Raw genomic sequence first — 9,646 nt, 5'->3', positions numbered from 1 at the left:
CTTATAATAATCATGATTTACACTTTGTTGTATTATTATTTTATAAAGTATTGAATACTGAACAATTTTTTTAGGACTGCAACGAAACATTAACATTACGAAACGATACGTATCACGATACTGTGTTCATGTTCACGATACTGTGTTCACAATACGATACATAAGCCGATACATATAGTAACTGTAGAAGCAAAGATAAAAGATATGTTGCAACTTGTTAATTGCAATAAAACAACTGGAAAAAGACTTGGTCCAAAATGGGCATGACTTTAAAGTTATACACAATTTACATCTTTCGACCTCCCAAAATATATTGTGTATTGTACCGTATTCAAAATATTACGATATATCGTTGTACGATGTATAATTGTAGCCCTAATATATTTAGAGTAACATTTTGTACGTACATTGTACATTGTGTAACAAGTGAAAAGTTGTATATTAAATAACTACGTGATAATACGAGTGTTTGCTATATTTAGTACATGTAAGTATAGTTAGAATGAGTATTTATTATATACTGCAATGATAAATTAAGGGCGTCGCACACTAAAGCTGACATCCATTTTATACATCATGTTTGAAACAACTCTCCAGTCCGTTACTCCTGGTCAATCTATGACCTGTATAGATTATTAATATATTCAAACTGTCACTTAATGTGCGCACCGATGACAAGAGCTGATATAACGATGTTCGTACTAAATTTTCATAGGGATGTTCTCCATTTATTACTATAATCAAAGGCCACACACTGGTCAATGAACCCTTTCACTCCTATAAATCATTCATTATGATTGTGTCTACAACAATACCTTCCCAGAGCTATTTTTCCTGAAAAATAACTTATTTGGATGAAAATGCAGAGGCCGTTATAAATATGCTGAAAGTAACACCATACATGCTCGAAGAACATGGATTTATAACAATAGACAATTAAATATTTTAGTAGAATTGTTGATTTAGTTTGATCATACCGATTTCAATATTGAAGAAACTTCTATCTAAAATAGCAAAATGATTGTTATTTTCCTTTTGTGTAACATTCAATTTACATTACATTGACGATTCTTGATAAAATAATCCCTAGCTCACTAATATATGCAACATTCCTGACACAAGAACGGAGGAACGTGTACTCTTAACCTCCTACACATTATGGTTTACATAGCACAAAGTACAGGTAAACTGAAACCTTTGTGAAGTATGGTTCAGCAGATATAAAAATGTCAATCTATCGGTCTTGGTCAAATACGGTCGACTATAAATTTCACCTGCTGTCCTTAAATACTTTATATTCAAGCTGTAAATGTACTGTATTTCACTATATACACATGCATCAATATATACTTGAGTTTGAAACGAAACATTGTCGCAAATTCAAATAAATACAAATTAACAAAACGTATTCATATATTATGGATCAGTTCGAAGTATCAAAGTTTCCGGAAATGTTATCAACGATACAACTCAAGTATAAGATATCAAAGTCAGTTATGCATGTAACACAGACTTAAAGATACTCATGTGTAAAACAAAAGGAATCAGTGATAGCAAATATTCTTTAACCGTACTTTGAAGTGTGCGAGAGAGGAACAAAACATACAAAAGTTTGGTGCAAATCAAGATAGTTAACATTACATCGAATCCTGCTTAAACTACTGTACTTTGTAACGTTAATTCTACTTCTCTGGCAGTAAAACTGGTTGAAACGAATTGATCGTAGATTACGACCAGGGACTTAAAAAACACATTTGCTTGACTTAATATGGGCAATCAAAAGCACTATTAACACATTTGTAAAGAAATACACGTCTGAAAATGCCCGCCTATGTTCGAGGCCAGGAAGATTAAAATGCCTACAAGTGTCAGCGTAAGACATGGAATTGGAATCTACCAGGAATGTATACATGGTCTAATAAATGATTCTCATAAAGTATCATAGTCGTGACAAATTTGTGATTATTTCACACTGAACCTATATACATGTACATAGCAAATATATTCAAAAGGGTTAACGTCGAAGTGGAAAATGTTCGAAAAATCAAATTATCTTGTATTCGGCCGAATAATTCTACTCTATGGCAATGGAACGTCAATATATATCCTATCTAAAGGACTCACACAACTAAAATATTTACTATATGTTTTTACTAAGCTTTTAAACTAAAAGCTTAACTATTTGAAGCTCAACACTAGTGGCAACGGTCTAGATTCCTAGATACAACTTGACCATGGTCTCAAAGGGCAATTTTGGCAGGTTTAATGACAAATACGAGCGCTACATGCGTCTGCGTTTGACAACCGGATGTGTACAAGCCAAACCGGTGAAGTGGGACGGCAACAGCCCTAGACGTTAGACCCCATATAAATCCGCCATCATATATTACAATCTTCTAAAAGTACACATTTTCTCGAAAGTTAAATATCTGAAGATTCCATTCAAAGAAAAATTATGTCAACAATTACCCATTTAAATTACTCAGAGCCAATGTATTAAACCGAAACAAATTTTAGATAGGGATTACAATCGTGTGAAACGATTGCTGATTGGCTGATTTTGTTGTGTTAGCCCTAAAGAGAATAAATGCCCTTTTAAGATATGCACAGATTTTATTAAAACAATTCATTATTCTCAGAAAGTATACTTTGAATTGCATTGTCATGTATTAGAGAAATATCATATACAAAATATGCACATATAGGATTACAACATTACTGCTGCATGAAAAACGCTAAACGTGAAGCAAAAACAAACTTGGTATATGCGGAAAACCACCTGGTCAAACTCAATGTACACTGTCACAGCATGTACAACACCTTTTTTCCTAGCGTTGGAATATATAGATACTTTTACATCGGGAGACAGATATCTAGAAAAAGTATGTCGAATTATCGAAATACCTACGCAGACATTTATTAACAAAAACCAGCCTGTACTATATATAATGTGTTTTGTGGTGTTCTAATGAAAACCAGCCTGTACTATATATAACGTGTTTGGTGGTGTTCTAATGAAAACAAGCCTGCACTATATATAACGTGTTTGGTGGTGTTCTAATAAAAACCAGCCTGTACTAAAACAGAAAAGAAAAAAGAAAGAAAAAAATCTGCTCGACTTCCATAAAAAGTAGATGACATTCAAGTCGAGAATAAAACAATAGATGAATACCCCAGAGATTAAACTTTTTATCTATATTTAATTGTTTCTTTTTTGCAATACGCTCCATCTGTTTCATTGTAACGTTAAGACTGTTTTAAAAGTCAATAAATATAAAAAAACCAGTGAAGAGTGTTTATATGGCAAAAGAAACCCACACGTCATGGAGGTAGTGGCAACCACGGGTAAGTGATGTTATTTAAACGAAAACATACATGTAATCTCCAGAAAAGGGCTGATACAGATGAAATCCTAAGTAGTTAAACGTAAATATTAGAACATACGTTATTAGTTAACCTAATGTGACATGTTACATGCATGCTCTGTATAATGGTCATAAAGGCTCTATAAGGAAATCTGTATATTTCTTTCGGGTATTTAATATGAATAGTTATGTATGCCAAATAAAACAATTGAATTATTCGTTAACAAAAGATATGCTGCAGTAATTGATTGAAATGTCATACATTTTTGCGCTGTGTGAACACAAGAATTGTAATATGAGGACAAATCTGGATTAATCTTAACATTGTGACACAATGATAGCGTTCAGTGTTAAAAGGCACTGGTAAGCTCGTTGTCAGTAGGACTCCGTGTTCATGTGACCTTAGCTGATGGAACGGCATCTTGATTTAATAATAATAATTCAAGGTTCTTATATACCGCTTTATCACAACCTAGTTCGTAGGTCGTCTCAAATCGGTTCACAAATTATAATCTGTGGTTATTCAATGTAGGGCCTCTGCAACCAGTCAATATCTTTCTCAACTCCCTAAGGAGCATACAGCAGGGGCTGCCATTTCGGCGCTCACAACTAGCATTCTACAATTCTAGCACAGTCCAACCACGTACTCATTTACAGATGAGTAGACTGGAACAAGGGGAGTAACGTATCTTGCTCCAATATACAACACAGTTCCATGCCATGACTCGAACCCGCAACCCTTCGGTCACGAGTCCGGCGTCCTCCTGATTTGACCTGTGTTGCATGGACACAAGGCTTTAAACCAACAAACAAACAAACCAACAGATCATTGTTTAAATGTGTTGCATGGTTAGTTGGGTCGTAGTACGCTATATATACCTAATTATCCTAACGGTAGAAAATTTGTGCTTAATCAAGATTCTATGACGTCACGTGACGCGATCGGGACAATCATAACTTTTCTCGCGCCGGACAATCTCCTTACCGCTCGGCAATGATGTAGAACTTATAACTTTATAATGTATTACTTATCGTCTCTTTTGATCTGTTTAACCTACAAATAAAGCAATAGATCAGATAAGATTGATGTAATGTGTCGCTAGTGTGTTGTCCATCAGACAGTGGATTGATAGAAAATACATAAATTATCCTGCTAATTTTGTCCACTGGCTACCTTTTATTAGATAATCTAGAAAAGTTACCAGAAGTCTGTCCTCCTCACTTCCTAATACACACAGTTAGTGCGCTTATTATTTTGTGCATATTTTTTCAAAAACACATAAATATTATCTTTATTTAGGAGCTTAAATATTTTCCTTCTCCATATATTCCTGAATGCAGCCTCATACACCAACAAAAGTAAAACATATAAAAAGGCAATCTATCCTGACACATATACAATGTATGTACCATTTCCCTGTTACGGTTTCTACGATGAAATATCACTGTTCAAGTAGTTTTCATACGTGTGCATATTGTTGATAATATATATCATCTAGATGTTATATAATTCTAATAGGCTTTCTCTCGCTCGCATTCAGCAATCGGATTCAAATTTCAGATTTCCTTTTACGATGCAGTAAATCACATTGACTCTAGCCGATACAATTAATCAAACAGACCAAATCATAAGTGATTGGATATTTTGATTTACGTTAGTTTAGTTCAATTTCAAGATTTGTAACGAGACCAACGTTACTGAATGATTTTTTTTAATATGATGATTCTCAAGCGAGTTAGATAAAGTAGATGGCTCGCCATAATGCGATTCGTGACGTTTCTTCCAAAATGTTCATATTCGTTTCAGAAAACAATATATTCCTTCTGGAAATGTTTTGTTTCAAAACGGGGAGATCATTGCCGGGAATCTTGACGTTATAATGGATCATAAAGGCGATAAACATTATAAGGTGATTTCTTAACTTAAATGCTGGCTAATGAAATCATGTCCTCCACGTGTGGTAACATCAAATAAGAGCAGTGATAAGTATGACCTATTCCCATATTATAAAACATCAATACACTAAATTAGATGAAAATAAAGGAGGTCATGACACATACACAATAGGGACCACAAACATTGACACCATGTTCGGTGTGCGAAAGATGTGTGCATGATGTTCCCACCATCCGTGGACAATAGAAAAACTGAGCTATTAAAGATTTCGTACATCTATGCGCTCTTTAGACGAACGTAGCAATCTGGTTGATGGCCCCATTCTAGACGGTTTACCAGTCTCTGTACCTCTGTGTAACACGCATTTAAAATGGACATAATCCAGTCTATACTGATCAGATATTACAAATATACGATGTATCTTATTTCACGCGAGACTTCCGTATTTTCGTTATTCCGTAACCTTGATAAACCAATTATACCAATTCGCACAACGAGGCAAACAAATGTGGAGTCGCTCGATTGTGCACACCATGTGTGGACGATGTGCGCACGATGTATTTCCGATTTCCTCGCGCTACTGTCAGTGCTTTGTATAGCTACACCGCTGTACTTCAAAACAAAAAAGATCATTTTAAAAACCATATCAAAACTTACAAAAATAACGAGTGACTTGTTTGTGAAAAATAGGGGCATTATATTATATGATCATACATGTGTCAACAGCGTGGCAACTTGATTACAGGAGCAAACTGCCTCACGCGATTTTCTTTTTCGTGAACCTTTCTATACAACGCACAGCACCATAATGTATGATTTGAACAAAAATAAAATAGCATAGATTCATGGCTTTCGTATGTGTTCCGAGATCATCTTATCGACGAAACGAACACACAAATACACAAACCATGTAATTATCAGATGAATGGTGACTCATAATTAGCTTGTTGATTGAGAAATGACATGGATTGCTTGGTGTTTGCTGATTTTACTGGTGTGAATTACCATGGCTTACAATCTGCGCTTCATGATCACCCATGATCGCTGACATCGGAATGATTTGTGTTTGTTTGTTTAAGTTGAACTTCTTCGCAACAGCCAGGGTCATATGAGGACGGGTGCCTAGGGAGACGCCACCAGGAAGAGAAAGTAGATAGCAAAAATCATAAAGACATGAAAGATAGGAAACAAAAAGATCACAAGTGTTGCAATGGGGTCATTAGATTAATTTCGATCTCTTCCGTGCCCTCATTAGTAGAAGACACAGAAAAAAACCTGATTCTGCAGGGAGCCCGCATTAGTCGCCTTTCACATACACATGCAGTGGGATACAGCAGGTCTTTTCTTGATTTCTTCAATGTTCCCTAAATAGAAGACAAGGAAGAACCCCCCCCCCCCCCCCCTTAAATTTGAACACTGATATCTTATGATAAAAATGGAATAAATTCACCGGAAAAGAACATGTGAGCTAAATATCTTCCCGCCCAATTATATTTCTTGAATATCGCTACTTTAAACCATATTTTACTGTCTAACATGTTCTTTAGTTAAAAAATGCAAGGTTTCCTTAAAATTTCTCTTCGAAAATATACTGCGCATGCTTAGAGAAACTTGACAAAACATATATTTAACGTCTTTATGCACATTTTAACGGCTGACATAGCATCCATAACGGAATATCCACATTTTCATAACAATATCGGGGGAGTTATAAAAACAAGTGATACTATATTGTATAATTTTTGATGTATTTAGAAGCCAAGAATAGCTTAAACGTATATACAATGTTATATTCTACATGTATCTTCAAGTACTAACATCATCCAGTCTTAGCTTTCTTTCCCAGTACAGTTTGTGGGTTATGATCGTGCATTCACTTTACTATTATTAGGAAAGATACTTTTTTCAAACATCAAATTTTTTATAGATTAATATGATTTTCTTCTAGCGTCTTGCCAAGTGCAATAACATCAGGCAAACATTACGGACAGTGCTTTAATGTATCGTTCACATGATGAAAAAAATACGAAACTAAATTAAGACAGATAGGTTGTTGGAAGTATATTGAATGATATCTGTGCCTGTGCTAATGACTAGAGGAAATAGAAAGACATTAATAATGACATTTTTTGGACTATATTACCTGTACTCCAGCCAGGTAGGCGACGGTCAAGCAACTCCCGTGACACGTAATGCAATTGACTGACCAGTTCAGCCGTTCTGTTACTCATCCATTACGTCCAGTACACGATTACACTCTTACCATGTCAGTAGATTGTTCGCTTAAAGTCCATTACGGTCGATAGCGGTCAGAGGTCTGGGCATGTTTGATCAAAGGTTTTTGCTCTCTCTCTCATCATGTTGTGTATGCAAAACAAAACAGATTTATTACAGGAAGAAAGAAATAGATTTGTATAAATAGGCTGACCACTGCTGCACAAAACAGACGAAAGCTGAACACTCAACTCCTTACAACCAGCCTATTCAAGACTTTACAAGGTAAGTGCAAAGTGTTTGCTGACAAACCATATCTAGTTCATTAGCTGTTTAATAAGAAACAGATTGCGGTAATCTACTTCAAATTGTATATGTTTGTGCTCTTATATAAAAAATACACTTATATCATAATATTATATGTTTAGTTGTTAGCAGCATAAACATTCTTTCCGTGACATTTAACTACCGAAAAATGGTCCTTAAACACCAACTTAATATCGTGTGTTACGTTATTTTGATAAAACACTTGAAAAATTAACCCCGAGATATCCAAACATTAAGGTACCCTCGTGAGCGCAATATTTTACCTGCAAATGTTGCGTGAAAATGTAACCGAGTGAAATAGTTCAGATCGAGACAACCACGAAATATAACCCCAAGAAATTAAACAACTATACGGTATATATTGTCTTTAACACACGTTGTGTACAATCATTATCTATTAGTTATTATACACAATGTATAATTAAGACGATTGGCACGCCTGCATTTGGAGATTAGAAAAGGAATATGTACTGTTACCTGTTGCACAAGACATGACGGGTGGGAACCCTCAACAGAATTAGGGATTTTATTTTGTGCCACCTATTTTGGGTAAAACAATTATATCAAAATAATGTGTGTTGCACTTACTGCAACATGTGGGATAACTCGATGTTGGCCTACTGTTGCGCATTCGCCCATGCGGTCCAAAGTAGTCTTTCCTTAACTAATCGTCCCCTGCTTGATTTTCCAATTTGAATGTGAGGCGATAAAGTTAGCCAGTGTTTGTGTAAAACGATCGGGTGAAGCCATACTACAGTTTTCAAATTATGAAAATGAAAGTAAAAGCTCTTTGAAATGAGTCCTTAAGTGGCCGTAGTTACAAGGACGTAAACCACTTAACAAATAATGATTAACAAAAACGAAAGTTATAATATACTGGTTCCTTTATCGCTGAAATACTTCGTGCATAACACCTCCATTATTGTCAAGAGTTAAGGTAAAACGCATGTAGATTTGAATATAAAATTAAGTCAAAACAATAGATAACTGAAATGTTCAACAGTCTTAATGAGGTACTTCGTATATTATTATAACATATTACTTCTGATAAATATATAAGCATAGTCGTTTTGTTCTAACAAAAAAATACATGTTACAAATATTTCACTTGAACCGTATTTTCAGAAAAATGTGGACTGTTGGCCTCCTCCTAGCTGTTCTTATGGGAGTATGTAGTGGTACATATAATATGATGTACGGCGGTGGCGGCATTGGCGGTGGCATCGGCGATGGCTTCGGTGGCGGCGGCGGCTACAGAGGTTATGGTTTTGACGGGGACGAAGGATTTGGAATGAGCGGATATGGCGGCTCTGGTGGTTACGGAGGCGGCAACAGATACGGCGGGATTTACCAGCCAAGCTATGGAATTGGAGGAAATATGGGCGGGGGCTACCAGTCCTACGGAGGATACCCCTCGTACACGACTGGGTCGATGGGATACGGACGTTTCCCGTCAATGGGAGGTGTCGTTGGGGGTGTATCTGGGCCAGGGGGATACGTCTATGGCGGATATGGAAGGGGGCCCATGGGAGGATCAGCCGGCTTCATAGGAGGTAGGAGATACCCTGGTGGTTTCAACGGCGGCAACCGCAGATACTCAAAAGGTTAATATATCTAAGTCATATTTATCTTAAACACGCACTACGTTATTTCTAATTGTATTGCCCCACTTATACGGTTATAACAAGTCTCTGCTAATTGGTTAGATCTAATTATATTTGCTCAACCGCTCGCGAACAACAAGATATATGTATGCTTTCTAACTCAATTTGCACTATATACGCAGAATTCAAAAGCGTCTTGTTGGTAATGATTTTAAGCTTTAGAGCAATAATATTCCATT

At 35.9% G+C, this 9,646-nt stretch overlaps 1 protein-coding gene across 1 annotated transcript in view; it reads left to right on the top strand.

Moving 5' to 3' along the window:
- Positions 1–7,629: 7,629 nt before the first annotated feature.
- Positions 7,630–9,646, top strand: part of LOC110453039 (acanthoscurrin-1-like) — a 2,506-nt gene continuing 489 nt past the window's right edge. Inside the window, exons 1-2 of the mRNA XM_021501858.1 lie at positions 7,630–7,761; positions 8,929–9,407. Coding sequence (XP_021357533.1) covers positions 8,933–9,407 — 475 coding nt within the window. The 5' untranslated portion in view covers positions 7,630–7,761; positions 8,929–8,932. The remainder of the gene's footprint in view (positions 7,762–8,928; positions 9,408–9,646) is intronic.

Source organism: Mizuhopecten yessoensis, unplaced genomic scaffold, assembly GCF_002113885.1.
Source record: "Mizuhopecten yessoensis strain PY_sf001 unplaced genomic scaffold, ASM211388v2 scaffold7065, whole genome shotgun sequence".
NCBI classification, from domain to species: domain Eukaryota; kingdom Metazoa; phylum Mollusca; class Bivalvia; order Pectinida; family Pectinidae; genus Mizuhopecten; species Mizuhopecten yessoensis.
Note: the sequence above shows the minus strand (reverse complement) of the source record. Positions and strands in the feature narration are given on the sequence as shown.